Raw genomic sequence first — 27,673 nt, 5'->3', positions numbered from 1 at the left:
CTAAGGAATATTTCACCATTGGCTTGTGAAGACCTTACATTTTGGCACTGGGACTAATGCTGAAAACTTTTGAGTGGAGCTGTAGTAGGTGAGTCCTAATTATGAAAAAAGGATTGAAAAGAGTGACTGTGAAGAGGGCTGCTACTGTAAAAGAAATTGGGCCAAAAAGAATAATAAAAACACTGGAGGAGATATAGGCATCTTCCACCATAAAATTTTTATACTATTTTAAGCATTTCATAATTTTGACATTATAAATACTTTTTTAGATATTCAGGAAAGAACCACATAAGCACCTCAAATTATTTTTTGTTCAAGGGAAGTCATTAAAAATCAGTAGGAATCATATAGAAGAAAAGAACATAACTTTCTAATGATCAACTCTGATGAAGAAAAATGCATGAATAAAGAACACAGAATAGAAACATTCTTATTTGTATATCTGTCTCTATCACTATGTTTTGTTCTACTTCTGGCCCACAGAAACATAAAATGTGTAAAACCTACACAATCATTTAAAAGGTGACATAGAAGCATTTTATTTCTGTAGATTTGAAACACGGGAGTCTGAGGAATGGTAATTACCAGCCTTTTGAACACATTACACTGTGTGATGAGACAACTAGAGCATAATACATCTTTGACAAATACCCACGGTGCACAAGCAGTATACTGGCAAGCAAAATCTAATCTAATTGTACTAAGAGAAGATAGAACCAAATTGGCTCATAACTGAGAAGTACTACATGATTGTAAATCTCTTTTCCTGTGAGATTTTGAAGGGATCTGGGAGACTGGTTTAAAAAAAAAAAAAAACACTAGGAAAAGTCATCAAGCACTTTACAAATCTCTGTGCCTGGTTAAAATGAAGGGCAGGGATAATGAAGGTTCATTTGCACATTTACAAAATGTGAATATTCTTCTCCTAGTTCTTTTTTTCCCTTTAGTGTATTCTGTTAATACTGACTGGTTAACTTCAGTTTATCATGTTTTTCTGGACAGCTTTCTCAGCATTCTAATCTCAGCACTTTGGGTTATTCTATTGGGAAGATTTTGTTCAAACCATCTAATGGCACAGTGAGGTTTAAAGCATTTACAGAAAGTTACAGTACAAAACAAGAAGATATTACAGCAAAATTAGGGTTTCACTGTAAATAAAGGCCATACTATATTTATAGACGTGTTCCTATTTTCACATAAGTCACTTAACACTGAACATTATATTTTAACCCTACACCCCCCAATTTCCCCAAAGCATTGTACAATAAACTTGTCAAGAAATCCAGGAAATAACCATCAGTACCTACTGGGCTCTCAGCAGCCAATGCTAATCTGGTAGAGCAGCACAAATCAACAGTTTGAGAACAGTATCACTATACCACACTGAGTGAGACTGACTATTACAAGGAGCACTGAAAGGAAATCTTGGCATTTACTCATTTACAAAACTGCATTTCAGTCTCGATGTGAATGACTTAGAATTGCACAAGTCTTGAAATTACAGACATGCTGCAATTTCGGAGTACATCCTTTTGAAAAAAAAAACAACACATTATTTTACTGCCTGCTGATTCCATGTCTAGAACCACAGAAATAACTAAAAAGAATGAAATAAGATTACTATGTTTTCATTGGCTGTTGCTGTCTGGGGAGTCACCATGCATTGGCTCCATTGTCATTTCTCACATTTACCTTTTTTTCCTTCTCCTTTTTTTTTTTAAAGTTATAGGCCAAATCTCCTACTGTACACATATCTGAGGAGTACATCTATTTACATTTTCATTGTCATTCTCTCAATGAGACATTGAGGAATGTCACAGACACAGAAAGGGAAAAAAAAAAAAAAAACTTTTGTAAGCTAGCAATTAAAACTTCTCAATGGGGATTATACTGTAGCAGGGAAAATTAAGAAGATGTAGGTGATAATGAAGAATTAGAATGTTTTCATATAAAAAAAAGTTTAAGGAGTCAGAATTCCTTAAGAAAGTTTTTCCTTTAAATCACCATATGTTAGAGAATATGTTACAATCTTGCTTCTCTGACAACAGTTCAGCTGATCTCTCAGATGAACATTCAGATGGCACATTACTGACTGCTTCTCATTCAGTGAGTGCCAGGATATATGTAAGTGATAACCAGGTGCTTGGTGCTTTCACTTTGTAAAATACCAGTTGAAAAAAAGCATAAATACACAGAATTACAAAAATTAAGAAAACATGTTCTCTAGAATAAATAGATGCTGTCACACATTAAAGTAAAATGACAATATTGCTTTGTGTTGACAATCAACCATTAATTTTAGCACCTAATTAAACATAGTTCCTTGGATTTTTGTGACAAGGCAGTTAAAATAGTGATCATCACCTTTCACCTAAGGAAAAGTTATACTTTCAAATGTTTTAAAAGAACTATTGACATAATTTGCATTAGGATAAGAGATGTAAAAATAAACATTAGATTAATTTTTGGGGAAATTGCTATTTTTTTCTCTAGGCTGTAATTTGTTCCTAGAAAATTTTTAAACCCATTTTATGATAACACTTCTGTTCAAAAAATATAATGGGAATAAAAAATTAAATTGGAATTTTAAAATAAATCCAGTTTAAACAATAACAATGACAGAAGAATATCATTGGCTCGTTTCCAGGTGAGGTTGTAATTCTGATATACAGAAGAATTGGACAGATCTCTCATATATCTAAAGAACTCTAATATAATTCATAAAAAGAAATAACAACTGATTTGCAAAAGGGATTCTTCATGTATATTTGAATTTTAACAATGTTGGATTAGGTAGAAGTGACCAATTTTTCCAGATTTTCACCCAACTATAGTAGAAGTATGAAAAATGGTATGAATATTTTATTTGTTGTTTAATGTCCAAAAGGGAACAATAAAAGCAAACAACAATTGGGTCTAGTATCCGGCCAAACTCCTCTTTCTATCCTGTTCTCAATAGAAATTATCGTACTATTATCCAATCTTTTAGAGTGTATGTGGAGGGGAGAAGGGGGGAGGTGTGTGTGTGTGTTACTTTTAATCAGGTTCTCTGAATCTTCTTTTACAATCTGTTAATTAACTGACAGACCTTACATCTCCCTCTGTCAGGGGTCCTCCAAATCAAGAGATGCTTAATGCATATCTTACAGATCTGATACACAGAATCTATCTTTGAAAGCTATTAGGACCTTCTGAATCCAATTCTCCCTGTGCAACAAGAAAACTGTTTGGTTCTGCACACATATATTGTATCTAGGATATACTGCAACCCATTCAACATGTAAAGGACTCTTGCCATCTCGGGGAAGGGGTGGAGGGAGGGAGGGGAAAAATCGGAACAGAAATGAATGCAAGGGATAATGCTGTAAAAATTACCCTGGCATGCGTTCTATCAATAAAGAATTATTAAAAAAAAAAAAAAAGAAGAAGAAAAGAAAGCTATTAGGGAAAAAAAAAAACCAATGCAAAAAGAAGCGTTTCTCTCTAAAAGTTTTGTCAGGTTCAGTATCAAATTATTCTTCCTCTTGTTAAGAGATGCTTTTAGAGAAGAATAATAACTTCTTGAGTCCAAGAGGTGATAAGTTAGTCCATTATTTGTGGAACTGTCTAGCTGGCCAGGAATATGTGATAATTACGATTTACATACATTGAATGGAGACCCTATAACCTATACAAGAACTGATGGGCCTTTTTAAGTTCCTAATTCATTAACTATGAAGTACTTAAGTCATGACTTGTGGTCACAGATATTTGGATACAGTAAAGATATTTTCAATTACTCAACAGCATTGGCTCTCTAGGAATGCTGCCATTTATCCTGTACTATGGAAATGTAATTTGGGCTAGTTTACTCTCTTGCTAAGTCTATTGTTGTACCCCTAATGTCTTAGCAGGAGATCTGGTTTCTGAAGATATAAAACCTATTCTTGATTAGCTAATCAGCTAATCCCCCTATGAAGTTAAGTCTTAGTTCAGAATTGTAAATTTAACTAAATGTATAGAACAGTCATAGAATCAAAGAAATGATTCCACTTGCTGGAAAGCACATCCATGAAACTACATATTTTTTCAAGCAGTATTAGCCTCTCAATAACTTTCATTGTTACAGAGAGGAGAAAAATAGCACACATTATGAAACCAAAAGGGTGACAGTTATCAATAACAATACAGAATAATTTCCTCCTTTTCTAGTGGTCAGAAGAACCTGCAGTTTTCCAATGACTGTAAATCACCCTTCACAATGATACCAATCATGAGATTTCTTCTTGAATTAGGAAAGGAAATCTTTGAATGGTCATTTTGTAAGATCTGAGTGGGTACATGTAAAACCAGCTTGGACCAGAACGGGTTCTTCCTTGAATTGTGACAACTGGCTCCAAGTTGACACGAAAAGTAGGAAATGCCTAGTTGCTCATTAAAATCTGTTAGTGTAGGCAGCATAATCATTGAACTGTAATAACCTGAAAGAAATAACAAATAAGCACCTACTAGGAATAGTGACAATTGGTAGGAAGATTCCTTATCTGCTGTGCAATTGTTTCAACCAAGTATTTCTACAATTTTGTACCTCAAAGTATTAGTACCGATGAGCAAAATACACTTATTTAATTATTTATTTACTAAGGTGATTCTGACCAGCAGCTCAATGTACCATTTGAAAAGTTGAATCTTTAAAAATCTCAACTCTTACATATGTGTTTGGAGTAAGGTTAAAAAAAAAAAAAATTACCTGTAATTAACTAGACTATATGCTTTCTGAGTTTTTGTTCTTTTTGAAGATTATAAATGACTCATAAAATGGAAATAATTCATTTACATAATTTCTGATATTCTTTAGGAGCTAGGCACAAACCAAAATGCTTTAGATATTTACATACTAAAAATAAATGCTTACAAACGCTCTATTGAATCTAGATTAATTTCTGAGAATGACTTACTCAAGCCAGTCAATACTCTTATAACATGGACAGAAAAGGTACTTTGAAACACACATTCATATTCCCAGCCCTTCAGAGCCAGACAGTGTGGCCACTGTCCAAATATGTGGTCTGTGTCCAAACATAAAGATTAAGGCTCTCTGTTTGAAATAATGAGTTCCCGGCTAATTAAAAAGAATTCTTTAAGTACCATAACATTCTTAAAACACTGAAAAAATTCTGAAACTTCTTAAAATACTGAAAAAAGTTTTTGACTAGAAAAATAAAATAAAGCATCTAAAACTGAATTCAAGTACTTTTGTTGTAAGCCACTAGTGGAGTGCCAACATAGGAAGTGACAAAACTCTGAAGAGACTCACAGAAAATCTCCTATTTGCGTGCTGGAGTTTGAATCCCCAGCTGCTGAATAAGCAACTCCCTGAAGAGCACTGAAGATTGGGATGGCAAACACATTAGTCGTAGTTCAAATAGGTCTAAACTGGAGTAAAAATCCTGAACTTTAGGGGAGAAAATCCTTGGAATGAGTTGTTCAGTTTGAAGGTGAGAAGAAAAACAGCCACACATTTAAAATTTTTCAGCAGGTAGCAAAAACAATGAACAACTGGCTCTTCTGAAAGGCAGTATTTTAGGCAAGTGCTATACATTATAGTGAATATGGTTCATTTAAAAATATTGGACATCCTTGGGAACCGCCAACATTTTTATCTTCACTGCAAGAGGAAATGAACCATTTTAGGGAGGAGGATGAAACGTTTGTCTATTTTTATTATATATGTGTGAATGCATATCTGTGTGTACCTTATTGCTTGAGAAGGTTGGAAAATGGTCACTGCCCCTCCATTGTTTTCAGTTCTCTAAAGCAACACATATTTTGTGATTTATTATGACCTTTTGTTTTTCTTCAAATAGAGACACATTTCCAAACTGCTGATAGTATAATGTTAAAAAAATTTTGTCTTCGCATTAAAGTCTGGTGATATCTTTGTTCTGTTGTAAGTCCCCAATACTCTCATAGTCATTTTCTTTTGGAAAAGTGATGTGGTTACCATTGGCCATTGACACCGTCTTTTCTTCATCCTTGTTTAATGACTGTATCGCTTCGTAATCAGGCTCTGGCTCCCCATTTGAATTGACTCCTGGGGGAGGCAAGTTGATGTTTGGGTTTTTCTCAAAGTCCCGTACTGTAGCATAGAGATCATTGCCAGATGATGGTGATCTCTTTGGAGCTACCTCTTGAATACAGGAGTAAGTGGATTCTGGCACTTTCAGAGTCTGTCCTGGCTTACTTACAGATGAGTACATTGCAGAAATCTAGAAAAGAAATCATCATTTGAATCATCAACTGCTTTTGTATGTCTTTTCTCCCAGTCCTCCCTCATAGTACCTTTTAATGAACTGTGGGTTCATCTATGGGTGCTTAAGCACATTTAAGGACAGTGACTAGAGCTCTGGACCCCGAATCAGGAAGACCTTACGTCAAATATGGCCTCAGAAACTTACTGATTGTGATCATGGGCAAGTCCCTTAATTTCTGTTTGCCTCAGTTTCCTCAACTGCAAAATGGGGATAATAATACCATCTATTCAGGGAATGAGATGACAATTGTCAAGTTATTAGCACGGTGTCTGATACATTGAAAGTGCTATATAAATGTTAGCTTTTATTATTCTTATTATTTACATATTTTCAAGATATGCTTCTTCTATTGGGTCTATTTTTTTTTTTTTTTGGTTTGTCCTTAATTAAGTTAACAAAGGAATAAAGTAGCTCAGGTGATTCCTGAGGAGGGTGGGAAGGAACAAGTATTTATTAACCACTTATTATGTGCATGCACTATGCTAAATGTTTTACAAATATTATCTCATTTGATTTTCAGAACAAGCTATTGATGACAGGACTAAATTTTAACTCCTTAACCTGGCATTTAAAGTCATCTATATAACTAATTTTTCAATAGTCTTGTAGTATTTTTTTTTTCTTTTGCTGAGGCAATTAGGGTTAAGTGACCTGCTCAGGGTCACACAGCTAGTAAGTCTTAAATATCTGAGGTCCTTTTGACTCAGGTCAAATTTTGATTTGAATTCAGGTCCTCCTGTCTCCAGGAGCCTCCAGCTCTATGCATGTTCCATCTAGTTGCCCTTGATTTTTTAATATTACGTCCAATTATTCCTCTTCTTAGACTTTGGTTGCAATGAAACTAGCCTGCTAGCTGTTTCCCACAGAAAACATTCATTCCTATTTTTGTTCCTTTGCAAAGATGGTTTTGACAAGTCTAGAATTCATATCTTGCTCATTCCAGTCTTGGGCACCTTTCTAACCCTCTTGCTTGCTCTCTCTTAAAATGACTTCATATTACTTTATCTTTCTAAACTGTATTCATCTCTTTCTCCCAGTAAGAATGTAGAACACTGAAGGTAGATAATACTTGATTTTTGTATTTGTGTTCTCAGTGCCTAGCACATTATAGGTAACAATATATAGAACACTTCGGACTCTGTTGTTACCATTAGTGTATTCCTATTATACTATTTAACTAATTCCATTTTAAAGACCTTGTGGGAGTGATTCTGGTATTGGGGTTTATGCTGAAAATGAGAGAATCACACCAATGTCCAATGTGCTATTGTTAAATCAATAACAGAATGAGTTGTGTGTGTATAGATATGTACACATCTATGTTGTATAAAAAAAGAATACTGAACTGCAATAGAAAGCTAGATTATAGCTCCAGCATTACTAACTAGCTAAGTGATCTTAACTTCTCCTATTCTCAGTTTTCAGATCTATAAAGTATGACAAACAGGGCTTCTTAAATTTTTTCCACTAACGACCCCGTTTCATCCAAGAAATTTTTATATGACTAGGTATATAGATACATAAAATAGATATACAAATTTAACATTTACTAATGATAAATTATAATTCTGTGACTCCCACATTCACTTACAAGACTCCATATGATGTCACCAACCACAGTTTAAGAAATTGAAGGTTACAGAATATAATTGAAAATTCCTACGAACCTACATAACCACATATACATTTGATGTTGCTATAAATATAAATCTAGGGAACAGTGGTTAATCTTTTGATAAGTCCTAAAGTCATTTTAAAAACTATTAGCAAATTAACTTGAAGATTTATCCATCCCAAATGAGAATCTAAATGTAGAAATTGAGGTAGTAATGGTGTCTGTTCTTAATAGAATGCTTTACACTGCTTTATGGAATATTACCTCATTTTATATTTCTAGCAGATTTGTGAAATATGCACAACAGGTGTTTTATCCTTATTTTACAGAAGCAGAAACTAAGACTCAGAGTGATTTGCCTGTGGTCACATGGCTCGTAAGAATAGAGAGCATTTGAGCCCAGCTCTTTCTGTCCAGTGCTCTAAGTGGTAATTCCACTGCCTTTCATGGTATCATATATTTAGTATAATGTGATATATAAATCTTTCTATTGTAGGCAGAAACATTTCACAATGACAGAAAAACATTTTCTTGGAAAGATATTTGTTGGAATAAATGGAAAATATATTTTGGGCAATAATGTAGGCAAGCCTCAGACCTCAGAAAGAGGTCGTGCCCCAAAACTTCATTTTTAAGTCAGCTGTTTGGAATTCTGAATGCATTTTCCCATAAAAAATATGTCATAAATGGTGGATATTGGGTTCCTGGTTCAGCCCACAAAATTCTATTTAACTCATAATGAAAGGGAAATAGCAGGACAAAGCATTATATCAAATGTTAAAGTGTTTTAAGTGTATTATGGACTAAATAGAATTTGATGGGCTAACTTGGGGATCTAATATGATTTTATGACTTTATTAAGGAGAGAATGTAAAATTGACAAGAACACTTCTCCCTTTGCCACCATCGTGGACATGGCAAGAATTTAGAGATACTGGAAATATGTTCCTCTTTTATGTTTTCCTCCCCCCTGCTCCCACATTAATGCTGGGTTGCCTGAGACATGGCAGTGGGGCAGAGAATGGTTCATGAAATACTTCTTGTTCTCTCTGGCTTTAGATGAAAACTAACTTTGATGCAACGGCATTCCTTTCAATTTTTTTGTGGGAAGAAGTAGTAGTGGTGATGTTAGGACCTATAATTATATAACAATAGGATGCATGCATGCATTCAAGGATGCATATAATTTTAATAAGTCAAGTGTTTATAGTATCATAAAATTACAGAATGTTAGAGCTGGGGATAGAAGGTGGGGGGGGGAGACAGACTTTAAAGGTCATCTAGTCCAATTTAAGGCCCAGAGACATAAAATGATTTTCTCTAGTTCAAACAGTAAAAACCTACCAGTACTGAGCCTGAACTTCAGATTCTGGTCTCCCTTTCTCCTGCCTTCTTTTACTATGCCATAGTGAGAATTCCTGTGACTAGAATACTTTTTCATTTAGACTTTTTTCCATTAAAAAAAAAACAACAAGGTTTTTACATGCATAGAGTTATTTTCACAAAAGAAAAAAATATTTATGGATAATATAACTTGTGAATTATTGTCAGCAAGAAAACTATTAACTAAATTATAGGTTTTCTTAAATTAAAAGGGAGTTTAAATTGTGAGGGATATTGTATCATTAGATGATTGATAATGAATTTAGAATTGGAAGGGACCTTAGAAGCTATCTAATTTAACTTCCAAATCTTACAGATGGGCAAACTGGGGCTCATACAAGTTTAGTGAATTAGGATCAGAAAGGCAGAAAGTATCTGAGTTGGAATTAGAACCCAGTTTCATTGTCTCCAAATCAGTCATCCTTTCCACCCTCTCTCCCACAGTTTTTTTGGAGAGGTTTTAGATAACAACAATATGTAGTGATTTATATAGTTATTACAAATATGAATGATTTAAGATTACCAAACATTTTCATTCTTATTGTAGCCTTAAAATAATGTAAGGCAAGTGCTGAATTAATGCTGTTTTATATAGAAGATGAAATTGAGATTTAAAGAGATTAAATGACATCCAAAGTCACAGAATGGATGAATGGCAGGACCCAGTCCAACAATTTCCAACCTCACAGTCTTTTTCATTACTTTCTTCTTTTTGACAATAAACTGCAAATGTCCAGAATTGATAAAATATTTCTAAAATCAATTACTTCAGATGTGGGACCTAACTAAAAAAATCTTTAAACAAGGAAACTTATTTAACAAACACAATTTTTTCTCTTGCTACAGGCAATATGGCATAGAATTTACATATCTAAACGGGAGACATACAATATACACCTATATATGTTGTGTTCAGTTGTTCATTTATATCATTATAATACTGTGGCCCATATTATACATGAGGTGGTTTTTTGTTTGTTTGTTTTTTTAGCAAGGATACTGAAATAGTTTATTATTTCCTTTGCCAGTTCATTCTATCAAACAGAATTAAGTTGTGGTCCAGGATCCAGAATCACACTGCTATTAAGTGTCTGGGTCATGAAGAATAAGATATGACTGAGATGACTGAACATCACTACTATCTAAATGATCTCTATAGTCTTTAACTATAATTATAAGAAAAAACAAGCATAATAATATTATTAAATCATAGACAAGAAAGAGCAAACAATATCCACTATTTTATGGCTTGTATCATTTTGGAGACAGCTGATAGAGATCATAGGTAAATAGGAGTTCTGGGCCCAGAGTCAGGAAGGCTTGAATTAAAATTCAGTCCGTGACATTTAGCTCTATCATTATATGCAGGTCACTTAACTTCTATTTGCCTCAGTTTTTCCATCTGTAAAATAGGGATAACAATAGCATCTACCTCCCAGTGTTGTTTTGAGGATTAAATACGATAATAATTGTAAAGCAATTAGCACTGTATCTGGCCCATTGTAAGCACCATACAAATGTTAGAAATTAGTATTTTGTGTTGATTTCTTTTCATTTGATTTCAAAAGTTTTATGCTATATAGTTTAAAGCAGGGGTCCTCAAACTTTTTAAATAGGGGGCCAGTTCACTGTCCCTCAGACTGTTGGAGGACCAGACTATAGTAAAAACAAAAACTTTGTTTTGTGGGCCTTTAAATAAAGAAACTTCATAGCCCCGGGTGAGGGGGATAACTGCTCTCAGCTGCTGCATCTGGCCCGCGGACCGTAGTTTGAGGTCCCTGGTTTAAAGAATTATCTGTGTGTCTCTGGCACTCCTAGAAAGATATACATATCCAGGAAATTCCCTATGGTAATAGCAGGCAGCCATCCAAGAAAACATACTCAATCACATCCTCAGCCTTGTCTACCATGAATATCAACAGTAACTTAATTTCCTTTGATAACAAGGGAATGGATGGTCTGTACTGATTAAAAATTGCTTCAGGTATTATGAGTCATGGTTGGACACAAGTCAAAATACCCTTGATTACCTGGCATTCTTTTTTGACATAGTAATTCATCCATTTCACAAAATCTAGGAAAGAAATGAGCATGTTTTTCTGACAGATGCTCAGCTTCCCAATTGCCAAGGGATATTTTCTTCCCCTCCACAAATCTACAAATTTCCAGCTGGTCTAAGAGTCTTCTTAATGCAGATTTGCTATTTCTTTATTGGTCACTGGCATAAACTCTGTTCATTTCTAAAAGGGGTGTTGCCTCTAAACTCCTTGTCTACCTAGTGTATAAGTGTCTTAGAAATCTAGGAATGAATTTATAAAATTCATAACTATTTGTGTGACCTGGCAATTCTTTTTACCTGTCTGGGTCTACTGCTTCATCTATAAAATGCAGAGATTAGATTAAATGAACTCTAAGGTCCCTTACATTTCCCATATCTTATGATTTGATATGATTTTCTCCACCTTTATCTCACTCCCATTCCACCCCCCCCAAAAAAAAATCAACACGACAAATCTGTAGGATATTTTGCTCTTAAAATAACAACTAATATTTATATATCACTTAAAGTTAGCAAATGTTTTACATTTATTATTTTTTCTGAAGAGTAAGAATTATAATAGAACAATATCTTTGAGAATCTTGGAAGAAAGTGCTATTACTTACAAGGTATGTTCCTTTACAACAATCCTATAATTTGGGTAGTGCAAGTATTATTATTCTCATTTTACAGGTGGAAATATAAAATTCACTTGAATTGCAAGATGGCTATTCATATAAAAAGTATATGAAAGTTTTATTGTCTACATATGACTCAAAACTGTGATAGATTAGTGGGGGGGGCATTGTCTAAGAATATATAGGTAAAAGGTAATATGTCTGGTTTTGGGTACCACATTTAAAGGCACTGTTAAATGAGAAAGCAGCCAGAAAAGAAGAAAGAAGATGCTTCAAGACCTATGAGGATCAACTGAAAAAACTGGGCATATTTAACTCATGTAACTGAATGACTATCAAATGTTCTGACCCCAAAGAGAATGAGCAGCAATGGGAAGGAAGTTGAAAGAGGAAAAATTAGGTTTAATATAAAGAAAAAACCTCTTAGCAATTAGAATGAACAAAAAATGCAACAGGTAACTTTCAAAGGGAGTAGATTTCTCCTTACTGAAGATTTCGGACTAAAATTTGGGGTTTGTTTTGGAGGGGAATACTATCAGGTATGGGTTCGACTGAAAATCTGGGATTCTATTAATTACGTTATACATAAAAATGTTTTTGGGTGAATTCATGGGATTAGATCCCTCATGCCCACTGAAATAGATATTGGAATATTCTAAGCGGGAGAGAAACATGATTAGATTAGGAAAATTATTTTGGCAGGTAGGATTATTGGATCTCTATGGATGTTCCTTGAAAGCAGGACTTTTAAAACTTTTTCCACTTGTGATCCTTTTCACCTGAGAAATTTTTACATGATTTTGGGTATGTAGGTATATAAAATAGGTACACAAATCAAACATTTACTAATAATAAATCATAATTTTGCGACCTCCCTATTCAGTTACACAACCTTGTATGGGTCACAAGATATAGTTAAAAAAGCTTTGCTTTAGCAAAACTGTTAATTCTTCCACCTTTTTTGGAGAGAGTTGAGTATTTAATTTTCTAGCATGCCAAACTTCCACTGGCACAAGGTTGGGTTTAAATGTCATTGGCTCAGCCAAGCCAGGAGAAAAACATTTTGTTTATATATTAGAATACATTTTATAGGAAGAAATCCTTAATATGTTTCCCTTTCCCTCTTTCATTTGCTGTCTCAGTTCTTTTTAGTCATATCTTTTCTAATAATTATATTCCTTCTATTATGAATTACTATTTAGCTTTATATTTTTGTTTTTTTCTCTATGTTCAACTTTTCAAATGCTTTATTATACATAAAACAGCAGCAGCAAGAGCTAAGAGGCTCAGTGAGGAAGTTATCCCTTTTACTTTTTTTCAGTCCTTTCTCAGTAGAAACTTCTCTCCCTGACCTCAACGACTCCTGCCTTATACATTCTACAATGTAGACAATTCCATCACCAGATCTCTTTTCTTGTTGGTTCAGCTGGTGTTGTATCATTACACATCAAGTGGGGAGTGGGAGTAGCATCTCCTACAGTTCTTCTACTACATCCCCTCCCAAACTTACGACTACTAAGCCTGTGCTTTTCCTCCAGAAGCTGTACCAATGAACTGATTTGAAAGTGGAGTGAATGGTGTTAGGTTGAGGGCACATGTGAATAAAGGCTGTCAAATAAAATCAAGAAGAAAGATGGATAACAGTTTAAGACAGACCTTATTGTGATAAAATCACTTTTCTAGATCTTTCCTTCTGTAATGTTATCAATCCTTTTCTAGCTCTCTCCTTCTGTAATGTTATCAACTGAGGGGATACAATTTAGAGGAGAAAACTGCTATTAGCACAATATCTGACACTCAGTAGGTGTTTAATAAATGTTTATTGATTGAATATTCCTTCATGTGATTTATGTTATTCAACCTTGTCATAAGCTTGGGAATTTGCCGAAGACATTCATCTATCTCTTTTTTTTCCTGCATTCTCTCTCATAATGATGTCATGAACTCCCATGATTCAGTTATCATTTATATGGGCTGTCATTTGCAAGAGGATTATATTTGTTTGTTGTACCCCAGAGGGAAGAACTAAAAAAGATGAGAATTTGCAAGAAAGAAAATGTAGATTTGTTATAAAGAAAAAGCAAATTAGAGTTGCCTTTAGAAGTCACAAAGACCTTTTCTATGGAGGATCTTCATGGAAAAGTCTGATGATCACTTCTGGGGTAAATTATAGAAGGCATGCTTGTTCTGGACCATCTCTGCAGTTCCTTCCAATTCTGGGATTTAGACTAGTCCTCTGATTGTAACCCTTGTTCTGCTAGTACCTAACACATCATTTAACCTTTTGGGCTTAAGTTTTGTTGGTGGAAAAATGAGAGGATTATATCTTGTCAATCAACTAATCTTCTGTGAACAAAAATGCTCCATATAATATTACAACACGTGGTCATACAACTACTGATAATCTCTAGTTTTCTGCCTGACTCCCTCTAGACCATTCTTTAGAGCAGCAGTGTCAAACTCAGAGAGAAACAGTACTAACTCATACATAAGGATCTCTGCAGTACTGACTGAGAAAATCATAACATAAACCATGTTCTACTGCATTTTATTTATTTTGTTAAATATTTCCTAATTAAATTTTAATCTAGTACTGACTTGCTGGGCCACAACATGGGCAGCATGTTTGATATTTTGGCTATATTTGAATATATCGATCCTTTCCAAAGCCTGCCTTCAAGGCTGAGTCTTTGACGTTACTCTTTTCCTACCAGAAATCTCATTCCTCTTTCCTTAATTCTTTTTTATCTTGTTACTTATCAGTCACTTCTGGTCAGGATAAAATGTTCAACGCCAAAATCATATTCCTATTAGCATGCTTAAGATGGTATTTGCCTATAGTAGATAAAAAAAAATTTTACAAGGCATTTACTTGGTGAGAGTAGGTACTTGTCTGTCACAGGGATTTATAATTAGTAAAGCTGTTTTATGCTAATCTTTCATGAGGTGTAAGGTAATGTCTAGGGCTTTTTGCTGCTTAAAGCTTCAAACAGGGTTTGGTTCCCATTAGGTATCTAACACATTTGTGGAATGAATGGTTGCAGAAACCTACCTCCTCTTCTGTAAGAGTCGGGTCTTCCTCTCGAGACTTGTAAGACAGCGAACTAAGTCTCTGTTAAAAAGAACAAATACATATCAAGACGAAATACTGTGAAACTTAGGATTCAGTCTTCCATTTGCATAAGCAATGGGATATTTTGCTCATAAAAATTCTTTTCACATTATTAACAGCTTTCCAGATAAGCTACCATAAGGCTTTGGGATTGGGTTTGATAACTTGATCCTGAATAGTAACTTTCAATATAAAGTGATGTAAAGAAACTGTGCACTTCAGCAACTCTTTGACCTATTAATTAATCTGCTGAGATGATACCTAGTAAAATCTTCTTCATATTTTTATATAATAATGAGTTAAAATAATCCACTAAATTAGGGAGGATACTGTTTCAATTACATCATGATAAGTGTAGCTGAATGGGATAACCTTTTAAAAATATAGTACTTCTTTAATAATCTTATGGAATTTACATATCAGCACCTTCAATTCAGGAAAATCATCATGTCTTCTTTTAAAAATGTAGTATTTGCATTACTAGCTTCTTTGATTCAAGAAAATTGTCAAGCCTTTTGGAATCTTTTCCTAATTCCATGGATATAGAAATCATCTTGTCTGAGTATGAAATGTGACCACACTGTGAGGGACCATATGTTGATATATTAGGAATATTTGACTCATGAATAGGGCTGGATTGTTCCAGACCAAAGCTTCTTAAACTATAGGTCACAACTCCTGATTGGGGATTGTGAATAATTTGGCAACAGCAAACAGTATCAAATATTTTGCCAAGATTTCTTTATATAAAAATAAACAAGTATATTCATGTCATTACTATGCAAATTTGTTTTCATCTTTAATAAATGACATTTTATTTTATATATATATATATATACACACATACACATATATAGTACCAAAGAATTGTTTATGATTTATTATATTTTTATTATAACTAAATGTTTGATTTCTATAACTATCTTATATACCAGTATAACTGGGTTCACACAAAAAGGGGTCATGCATGGAAAAAGTTTAAGAAGTCCTCTTCTAAAAGACAACCAAGTATCACAAGTCTCATCTGGGTGGGCTGAATAGAAATTTCATTCTATATTTTATAGCGTGGACTAGTTTGCAGGTGAAGCCTGGGACACCTACATGGTATAATGGATAAAATGTGAGGCCTGAAGCCAAGAAGATTTATCTTCCAGAGTTCAAATCTGTCTTCAGATTTTTACTAGCTGTGTGACCCTGGGCGAGACACTTAAAACTGTTTGCCTCAGTTTCACATCTGTAAAATGAGCCAGGGAAAGAAAGGGTAAACCATTCAAGTATCTTTGCCAAGAAAGCCCCAAATGGGGTCACAAAGATTTGGACATGACTGAAAAGACTGAACAACAACTAAGAAAGAGGAATGGGCTAGTTATTAAACAGAGGCTTTGAGTATAATAAACATTGAAGGAGAAGAAGCAACCCCCAAAATGGCAACTGTAAACAAAAGGAGAATTCTTTTCTATTTATAGGGTAGGAAAGACTACTAGATTTTCACACTAATATATATCAAACTATTTTGTTTGATCTCCATCCATGTGTCTTGCTGTGTAAGAGAAGACCAATACATTGCATTTTACTTTAAATAAGTTAGTTATTTTTATTAAATTATTTTAATATTTTAATTATATTATTTTCATAATAGTTAACCTTTAGTTTATTGCACATTTCAGTTTACAAAGTACTCAATAAATATTGTCAAATATTGTCAAAAAATACTCACAACAACCTCCTGTTCTATGTAATACAAGTATTATCATCCACACTTGACTGATAAGAATATCAAGGAAGAGAGAGTCAAAGATCATAAAAATCAAATCAATCATGCAAGTATTACTTTACTCTATGTGGGGGAAGAGAGAGAGAAGATGAGAGAATTTTGGGGTTACCTGAGGCAGTTAGTACTATAGGGTCATTGCCATCTTGGGCAAACCAATTGACCCTGAGACTCGGTTTCTTACTCTATCAATGGAATAACACTCACAATGCTACCTATTTCTGCAGGTTATTTTGAGGTTCAAATGAGAATGTATAAAAAGACATTGTTTGGTACAATACTATGCGGCATATGCCAGCATATGGATATATCGTGTTGATATGAGTGAAGACAAAAGCAAAGCAAGAATGTAATGTTCATATATTTTATGGAATTTTGTCAAAAAAAAAACATCATCTAATGAATTTAATGAGGTTGGGGCAAAAATAAAAAAGATGAAAAAAGAGATGAAAGAAAAATAATTTTTATATTATTTCAAGAAGTGACTAAAAAGCCACCTAAAAATTAGGTCCTGTCACAACAGAGTACTTTTTGATTTGCACAATTAAAATCAGAGTTACTAAATGAACTGCAGTTTGTATTGCCTGGAAAAATAAAATTTATCAGATAATGGCTAACAACATACAGCAGTTCATGTTTTAAAAGACAGCCTAAAAATCAATTACCATTTTTGGCTACAACGTGAATACAAGGCTCCAGAATGGGTCAGGCCTGTGTTTCAATGCATTATGCATGTACTTAGAGATGAACATTGGGACGATATGATAAAGCTGTAGCTTAGAAAGACTTTGATTCTGAAGACATTTTAATTAGATGAACACCTTTTCTGTGGCACTTGGGGGACTGCATCTGTCATCATCTGATTAATTCTTCAGAGCCTTAACCATTTCAGTCAATTCACAGTCTCTGAAGACAGAGTATCATACATGTGTGTCTATTCAATGGATATGTGGAAAATTAAATACAAAGGAAAAAATTTCTTGGTATGGATGATTAGGAAAGATTTTTTTTAAGTTTCTTGCAAAAGCAAGAACATAATGAATTTGAGTTTGTGTTTACAATTATTCTCAGTATACCCACTTTCTCTTCTTTTTTCTCCTGGAAAAAGCCAATTGTGATTTAATGATGCTATTTCACTCCCTTTAAAGACCCCTTGACCCTGGGCTGTTCATCACTTTTATCAATGACATGAACACAGAATTAGTATGCTTATAATACCTTAAAATGATATAAAATAGGGAAGGACAGGTAACACAATGGATGCTGCTTGCATCAGAATTGAAAAAATATCTCAATAGGAAGAATAATGGGGCAAATTGAATAAAATGAAATTTAATAGGGAAAAAATAAAGTTATATACTTGGGTTAAAAAAATCTATTTTCAAAAATACATGATGAGGGACAGAACTTCTTTGGGGAAAAAGGGAGGTTTTAGTGCCTGGCCCAGAGGAAGTACTTCACAAATATTGATTATAGATAGATTTTAGGGATTAAAAACTTAACATGAATCAAAATACCTGTATGAAAGTCAAAAAGGCAACACAAAAAGAGCACAAAGGGCTTCTGTTCTTGTCATAATGCATATGGAATACAGTGTCCATTTCTGAGTACCGTGTTTTAAGACAGACCACAGAGGCACATTCAGAAGAGGGCAATAATGATAGAACAATGAGAAGACTGGAGACTGTGTGAGGACTGGTTTTTGAAAGAATTGGGGATTAGCTTGGAGAAGAGTTTGGGAAGATAGATTTGTTTTTAAGTAAGCGAAGAGTTGTCATATTGAAGAGAGATTAGCCTTAATCTACTTGTCCTTGTTTTGTAGAACCAGAAGCAATGGGTGCAAATTGTAAAGAATCCTAGTGGTGGGTTCTTTCTCATTAGAGATCTTAAACTTTTCCTTTCCTTAGGGAAACACCCTCTTCCCAATCTCTTAGGTTCATAACCTAGGAATCATCCTGGACTCCTTTTTATCCTCTGCTTCCCCACCCCTATGTTCACTTCCATCATTCACCCTCATCACCCCATACCTGGAGTATTACAACAGACTTCTGGTGAATCTACCTACCTTGTCTTTCTCCACTCTACTACATTATTCATTCAGCCACCAAAAGGATTTCACTGAAGTGTAAGTCCAAATACATACACAATAAATTCTCCCACTTAATAAACTTCCTATAGCCTCCAGAAGCAAATAAAAAATGTTCTGTTTGACATTCAAAAACCTTCAAAACCTTGCTTCTTCCCATTCTTCTTACTCCCCAACCTGTATTCTTCAATCCAACAACAGTGGCCTCCTAACTGTTCCACAAAGGAGACACTGAAACTCTTGGCTTTGGACATTTCTGGCTGTCTCTAGAATGCTCATCTGCTCTGATTATCGGCCTTCCTGACTTCCTTGACATCTCACTAGAATCCTGCCTTCTACAGGAAGATTTCCCTAACCCCCTCTTCATTCTATTGCTTTCCCTCTTTCCTATTTATTCTGCGTGTAGCTTGTTTCGTACATATTTATTTATATGTTCTCTTCCTCATTCCTCCACAGTATAAGCACAGATGGTCTTTTGCATCTTTTTGTATCCCCAGTGCTTAGCACAGTGCCTGACATATAGCAGACACCTATGTGTCTTTGTTTTGATTATTGATTTAGTTAATGGAATATATCATGTTACAAAGGGTTAAGTATGACCTCAGGAGTAGATGAAGTCTTTCTTTATAGGACGAGTCTTGCTAAGTAGAAAGAGGAGCAGTAATAAGAGGAAGGCTGCTTTGTAATGAATTTTTTTGGCCACAGAAACTCCAAAACAAAGAAAAAGAATGGCCCAGTACTGTGTGTGTTCTGTTACTACTTCTATATTAACACAGGCAAAGTTACAGAAAAGCGGGTAGCAGGTGCTAAGAATCACACATTGATAGAATTTAATTTGATGGTTGATACTCTAAATGTGAGATACTTGTCCAATGACCAAGAAGTGGGCATATTGCTAAAGCAGCTGTCATATCAATCTTGATATTCTTGCTGTAAACAAAGCCAGAAGAAAGGATGAAGTTGTAGGTAAATGGAAGTCTGGCTCACAGGTACTCCTTGGAGAAGCAAAGAAATGAATTGGCTAAATGGGATTTATTGTATGCCAACAGGCAATAAGAAACATTATTTCATGGGATATTTAGCCATCAGGCTTTGCTAGACTAGAAAAATTCCACTGCAAATCTCCCCCGCTAACAAAAAAAAAGGTAATTGAGAGACTATCAGTAATTACTTAGCCATCTGCCTACTCTCTAATCAATACCAAATCTTTCTTATGTAATCAATACACAAGTCAAAAGTGTCCTTTTTCAAGGGATTACTATTAACATTAGTATTAACAGGAAACATAAAGTCTTTTGTTCTGTGGCTTGTTCCCATTCGCTTCCTCAAGTCTTTTGCAGGACCATATCCTTACCATTTTAAAATTAACCAAAAAATGTAGAAGACTTAAAGTATGAATTGTTACTATGTGGAGATATCACACCTAGTTGCTTACTCATATTATATGTTTCTATGTAAAACCAATTTGGGTTGCAAGGTTTATTACTCTAATTTGTTCTAATATATATATGAAGTGAAGTCTAGGCTACTGTTTAATAGCAATTGGTTCATTTCATTAACCCTTTTACCAGCTGAATACTATCAATAAAAGGCTTTAACTGTCTTAGTGTGCTCTATTTTTTAGGATTGTGGGGTTTTAGATTTATTTTTGCTTTTTGAATTTGGGATGTTAAGAAGAATAAAAAAACAAACTTCATTATTTTTATATGCCAAGAATTTTTTTGCTTGAAAAATTGATATTCACAACATAATTTTTCCAAACAATTAAACAAAGCAATTCTCCAGAGGTCAAGCAAAGTGAAAAAGGACTTTGCTGGAATCTAATGCATTCCTTTGGCTACAGTCTGACTTTACCTTCCACTAATTCCTATGGAGTTAATTTCTGACGACCATGCCTTATATTAAAATATGAAAAAGGAAATGCTTTCATGGTTTCACCCTACTTCCTTCCTAAATGCAAAATGCCATGCTTGGTTTAAAAAAATTCAGTTACAGAAGTAGAAGATGAGGATAATGGGCTAGAAAGCAATTCATATGAAAAAGTTGGAATAGGAATGCTTATTGATTGAGTTGTTAGTGAACCACAAGCTCTATATAGGTAAAACCCTAGGATAGGCATTAAACTTATATAAGTTGAAGGAAGTGGAACTATTAAGTTTGGAAAAGAAGAGAATCTGAAGGTCTAGTATATGAATGGCTATAAATCAGTCAATCAAATAGCATTTAGTAAATGCCTACTTGTACTAGGTGGCTCAGTGATAAACTGCCATGTCTGGAATTAGGAAAACTCCTCTTCCATTTTCAAATCTGCTCTCAGACACTTACTGGTTCTATGAGCCTGATCAAATCCCTTAATCCTGTTTGCCTCAATTTCCTCATCTAGAAAATGAGATGGAGAAAGAAATGGCAAACCACTCTAATATCTTTGCCAAGAAAATTCCAAGTAAGATCACAAAGAGTTGGACATAACGGGAAAGCAACGAAAATGTAATAGGCAATGTGTTAAGTTCTTAGTGTAAGAAGAAAAGTAAAAAATAATACCTGCTGTCAAGGATCTCATAGTCCAAAGAAGTAGACAACATGTGAAGAACTATGTGCAAACAAAAAACACATACACAGATACATATAAGATAAATATATATACATACATACAAGTTGAATTGGGGGGTAGTCTTCAAGGGAAGGCATAAAGATTAAGGATGATTGTGAAAATCTTGCTGTAGAAGGTGAGACTTTAGTTGATTGAGGCTTGAAAGAAGCCAAGTATATCAGGAAGTAGTAATAAAAAGAGAGAATTCTCCAAGAATGGGGGATAATCAGTGAAACTGCTCTGAACTGGAAGATGGGAATATCAAGTGCAAGGAACAGCAAAAAGGGCAAAGAGAGAAAAAGTGTCTCATGGTAGAAAGAATAGAACTCACAGACTTTAAAATAAAGGATGGAAGCTACAGAGAGTGCCAGGTCTGAAGTCAGGAAGACTCATTTTTTCTGACTTCAAATCCTCATACTTACTAGCTATGTGAATTTAACTCTAATGCTAATTTTTACTTCATATAAGGAAAAACTCCCTCACCATTAGAGTTGTATAAAAGTGGTAATCACTGGAGATTTTTTAAGGCTAACTGGTTGCTCTTTGTGGACAGTAAGGTTATGAGTGATTACAAGATAGTATTTACAACGCCTCTCTTCCTGTCCTTTGATGGTTTATATGACACAAATTTCTTCTGGTTCTTTTCCCAATCGTTTGATCATTTCTCCTTCTACAGTGGATTATTGTCACTCTCCTGTCACTCAGGGTGTTCCCAGGGTTTTGTTCTGTATGCCCTCCCTCCATCTCCACTGTTTTCATCTCTCTCAACAATCACTGTTTTGGATATCTCATCTGCTCCCAGACAAGGCTATTTCTTTGCAAATGACATCTAGTGTCATTTGGGGTTTTCTTGGCAAAGATACTGGAATGGTTTGCAATTTCCAGCTCATTTTACAGAATAGGAAACTGAGGCACATAGAGTTAAGTGACTTGCCCAGAATCTCACAGCCAGTAAATGTTTGAGTATAGATTTGAATTCAGAAAAACTCTGTTCTCCATAGCTTTTTCATGCTCATTGAGGATATTCCCTCAGAAGAGTGTCCATGGTTTCCATTTTCTCATCTCTCTCAACAATTAATCTCTTGGTTATCTCATCAGCTTCTGTATCAGATGACATCCAGATCGAATACTAACCCTAACAGATCTTCCAAACTTGTGTTATACAATGTCAATAATCCTCCTGGAGAAATCACATATATGAAGCATTTTAAACTCAGTATATACAAAAGAGAACTCATGACTTTCCCCTTAAATTTGCTATTAGTTCCCACCTGCCTATTTCTGTTAAGGGCAGTTATCCTGATTTATAACTTTGAGAATCAGCCTTGACCTTTCCCTCTCTCTTACATTGAGTATTTAATACCTAAACAAGTCTTATTGATTCCAGTTCCATAGCATCTTTCAAATTTTGTTTCTCTCTACTCATATAGCCAACATTCTGATTCAAGCTTTTGTCCCCCAGACTAGCATAATAGACTCTAAATTGGTCTCCCTTCTTTCAGTCTGGATCCAATCTCCCTTGATGTGGCTATCTAAATCACAAGTCTGAATATGTCACATACCCCTACTAACTGTCTTCCTTAACCTGGCATTTAAATATTTCTGCAATTTGTCCCCTACCTATCTCTCCAGCTTTATCTCATGCTATACTCTTTTCATGAACCCTGGCTTCTATCCAAATTGAAGTAATAACTGTTGTCTGAACTTCATATTTCATTTAAAATCTTCACGAGTTTATACAAGCCATTCCCCATATCTGGAATACATCCTCTCTTCATCTCTTATCTTCTTTCAAAGTTTCAAGTCATATATCACTGGTCTACTCCATGAACTCTTATTTAATTTCCTCAGTTCTCAAAAGCTCTCCCTCTTTAGTTGTCTTTGTATTACATTTAATTGTGTTTCCCTAACCAAATATAAGTTCTTGGAGGGCAGGGACTGTTTTATTTCAGTCAGTCATTTAGGCCTTTATATTTCATAATACCTAGCCTTCTGCCTTATATATTATAAATTATGAATAAATGAATGCAAATTTAATATCACAGTGAGCCAGAGTATTTTTATTCAGGTATGGCTTGTATTGGATGACTTCTGAAGTCCTATTTACCTTGGTAATTTTATGACTAATCCTTTTACAAATCTGAGTTTTTAATAGTGAAGCTAAAATTATTTCTCTTAAATTTTGGTCCTTCTGTTAACAAGCCTTTATTGCTCATGAAGCAGAAAATGAGGTTTATTTTTTATTTGTACTAAAAGAATAATAGCAAAACCCACATATAGCAGCTTAAAGATTTTTTTAAATCATGGCAGCCCTGTGAGGTAGGTGATGCAATTTATGATGATTACTTTTTTTTTTAAAACAAAATCACAGAGATGAAATCATTTGGTTTGGCTAAAGCTGCTCAGCTGGTGAGTGTTGGAGCTGGACTGAAACCCAGATTTTTTCATTTCAAATCCAGTCTTCTCTTCTTTCATCATGTTACCAATTCAAACTAGTATGCCTGGTGATAGTTTCTACTAGGATTTGCTTCATTTGGTTATCCGAAATAGGAATATATGTGTTGACATAAAATTTGTGAATACCTTTGTAGGGACTTTGATCATGGGGACTGATGTTTTTGGATTTTCCCATTTTTATTTCTTGAGCTGTTGGTATAATTGACTTTATATTAATCCAGCAGAGCTAAACAACTACTTGTTAGAGAGAATGGAGAAGTGATTCTTGCTGTAAATCCGAATTGGACTTTTGGGCTCCCCTCCAAATATGATACTTTGTGATTCTGTGCTTTGTAAAACTTCATTTAAAAAAATAATTTCATTTATTATTATTGTTAACATTTTCATAATGAAAAAAATCCTCCACTTCACATGAAATTTACTTATGTAAAAAATTTGCATCATGGGATTGACACAAATCCTAAGAATAAAACATGACTTATATGAGGTTTAGGAAGATTATATAATATTCTGTGGCCTTTTAACCCTCAAGCAAATAATCTCTACTTCTGTTTTACCACCTCTAAGATTTCACAATGTGAAAATTGGATAATAACCAAAAAAGGTTCTGAGATTCTTTATAAAAATAAGTTATCACTGCAGTAATGTGAGAAGAAAAAATCCTAATCCTAGAAGTCAGTAAAAAGCTTTCATCATTCAAGTAGTATGAACATTTACAGAGCAATTTCCCTGAAGACATGTAGAATGTAAGCCTCCATTGGTATTACATGATATGTATCTGGAATAAAATTTTTAAAAGGCGCTCTCACTAAAGTTGGTGGTCAATTTTGCACACAAATAATTTTTGCCCTTTTTTATACTCTAAGAATATGAGAAAAGAATCAGCTTACCTTGTTGATTTGGCCAGTGCTCTCTGTGGCCCCTTTATTTGCTGTCTCCCCATCTGCTTTATTCTGTACATTTTCATTCTCATCAAGGAGTTTTACAGGGACAGGTGGTGGGGCTTCTTCCTCTACATCCACGGAATTTCCAAGAATACTTTCTGCATTGACACTGTGTCGACTTTTTTTATTTCGGTCCACAGAGGCATATTCTGCAGACTCAATTTTATTCAAGACCTGAGGGCCCTGAATCTCTTTAAAAGCAGTTACAGAATTTGGTCTTCCACTTTGGCCCTTTTCAAGATTGGCTAATGTTCCTACTTCTTTTATTTCCTTCACAGTTTCATACAGACAATCTTCCACCATGTTTTCCTGGGAGGAACTATCTTTGAGAACTTCATATGGTCCTTCCATTCCAAGACCCTGGTCATTCTCCACATTTCTTGTGGTAAGAATAGTATCCAAAGTATCATTAGGAGGAATTCTAGGTAATTCTCGACTTTGATGACATTTTGCTGACTTTCCTGTACTATCCTGAGAATCCAACAGGTCAGAAATAGAAGTTTGTACTTCTTCATAATGTTGCATGCATGTCATAGTACTGTCTTCTGAAAGAACTACAAGAATAGTAGGAGAAGAAAAAAAGAATTAAAGAGATTCAATTACCTCTAAAACATTACTCTGTGTGATTTACTATACTGTTAAGCGAGGAAAAATCACAATACTTCATCTTCTTTGACTTGAAGGAGAAAATTATAGAGACATGACTATAGACTAAGGATTCTTATTATTTTACTCATAATTTGGAAGGAAATAAACTAGCATATCTCTCAAAATTAAACTGTTAGCAATTTAGTAAAGCTACTTAGTTGTAATAACTTCACCCATGATGACTTTAGGTTTCAAATTAATTTCTTCAACAAAACTTAATTTTTATTTCCAATGCTACTCCACCAAAAAAGGGATACAATTTGTCTCAAAAGAATATTCCTTCACTGTATTACAAATAGTCTCACATGCCTTTCATTACAAATGGTACCTAGCTGTTACTATACTTCAGTGTGTATATATACACTTGTTTTTCCAGAGACCCCCCAAAAATCACCTTTTGTGCCTCTTGTGGGAAAAATAATGATACTTATTTTAATCCCTACTGAGCAATTTCCTCTTTGTATGTTCACTGACTCCACTGGTCCTTTCAGGTGAGGTAGGATAATCAATGACAATCTTTGGATGAGAAGCTCTTTGAAGGGTAAATAATGGACCCAAGCAGAACACCAGATTATTTTGGTACAGAAATTGTCATCATTTGTGATCAAATACAAATTTCTGAAAGCATGTTTATGATCAACAAGACTATATTAGAAGTACTATCATCCATGAGCATAAAGGTGGAGCATATATATTTCTCTCTCTCTCCTTTTTTTGTAGTTCTTTCCTACCCCTTCATGTCAATCCTGATAAGAAGGTATGAAGTCTGAATTCTAAATTCTAGTTGGCCAATGAATTGTTAATGTTGTAAGGCAAAGTACTAAACCAATATTTTTACATGAAAAATTATCTTTATGAAGTATAATGCTATGGACCAGTAACTCTAGCTTTTTAAAAATAAAATACCACCTGTATTCTAAGTTTTTAGACTTAACAAAAGTTGGAAGATGTTTTCAGATGTTTATCTTCTAGCTCCAATAAAACTTCAATGAGGATTATTATGTACCTAATTCAGTCAAACAAACATTTATTAAGAACCTTTTATATGATAAGTACACAGCTAATTCAGATTATATTATAAAAGGAAGCAAGTTATAACTTGGAACCATAGAACCAAAAAAAAAAAAATTTGAGCCAGAAGAAAATAACTGCAATTCAATCAGATTGACATTACAAAACTGGTTCTAAAAGTGAATAAACTGATAGAAGCTAAATTTAAAACTATATTTAAGTTTCTGGATATTCATTAAGTTTTGAACATGATCAAGTATGTAGGATAGGATTTTTACATATTGAAAAGCTCAGCAGAACTTACTGTCTCCATTGGTAAGGCCCCCATTTTGTTCACTGCTGGCAGGAAGTTCAGTACCCAGACTAGTAACTGAATGGCTGAACATCTCCTTATCTGAAGGCTGTAAAAAAAACGAACATTTAACAGTTAAAAAATATATTATGTTGTAACAGGAGTTAAACCAAAGTGATTTAAAAAATACCCTCATGTGAAACATGTAGCAATAGGAAATTATGTTCTGAAGACAGCAAAGTAGAGCTGGGCCCCAGATGAACTCTCCCAACATTACCCTTCTAACGATTTGAAAATAAATACTTCAAAATCTATATCAGGTTGCTTGCTGTTTGGGGAAAGGGGAGGGAAGAGATAGAGAGAGAAAAACATAGAATTCAAAATCTTATTTAAAAAACGAATGTTGAAAACTATTTTTATATGTAATTGGAAAAGTAAAATACTATTTAAAAAATGCCTTAAATCAAATTTTGGAGTTGTAGAACCAACAAAAGGTTGAAGGCAGGTATTTTTCTAGTCAAAGACAACTTAGAAAATACAGAAGAAAGGTCTGTAACAATGAGGTGGACACAAGTCTGGAGTTGGATGGGAACATCAGTGGTGGGCCTTGAAGGAGATTGTGACAGAAACTTTGGGAACTCTCAGATCAGAGATGGTAAAGGGGGTTGGACAACTGATCAGAAAGAAATTACAGGACACTCTATGCTGGTACCGGGTGCAGCTGGTACTGATTTAAGCAGTTGTAGTTCTAGAATAGAGAGGAGCACTTGTGATTGGTCACAAAGAAGCTGAGGA

At 34.4% G+C, this 27,673-nt stretch overlaps 1 protein-coding gene across 1 annotated transcript in view; it reads right to left on the bottom strand.

Moving 5' to 3' along the window:
• Positions 1-514: 514 nt before the first annotated feature.
• PAG1 (phosphoprotein membrane anchor with glycosphingolipid microdomains 1) overlaps positions 515-27,673 on the bottom strand; it is a 33,513-nt gene continuing 6,354 nt past the window's right edge. Inside the window, exons 3-6 of the mRNA XM_051969986.1 lie at positions 26,891-26,987; positions 24,874-25,481; positions 15,020-15,079; positions 515-6,248 (exon numbers count right to left, since the gene is read on the bottom strand). Coding sequence (XP_051825946.1) covers positions 5,901-6,248; positions 15,020-15,079; positions 24,874-25,481; positions 26,891-26,987 — 1,113 coding nt within the window. The 3' untranslated portion in view covers positions 515-5,900. The remainder of the gene's footprint in view (positions 6,249-15,019; positions 15,080-24,873; positions 25,482-26,890; positions 26,988-27,673) is intronic.

This window comes from Antechinus flavipes, chromosome 1, assembly GCF_016432865.1.
Source record: "Antechinus flavipes isolate AdamAnt ecotype Samford, QLD, Australia chromosome 1, AdamAnt_v2, whole genome shotgun sequence".
In the NCBI taxonomy this organism is placed as follows: Eukaryota; Metazoa; Chordata; class Mammalia; order Dasyuromorphia; family Dasyuridae; genus Antechinus; species Antechinus flavipes.
The sequence above is the reverse complement of the archived record's forward strand: the minus strand, read 5'-3'. Positions and strand labels throughout refer to the sequence as shown.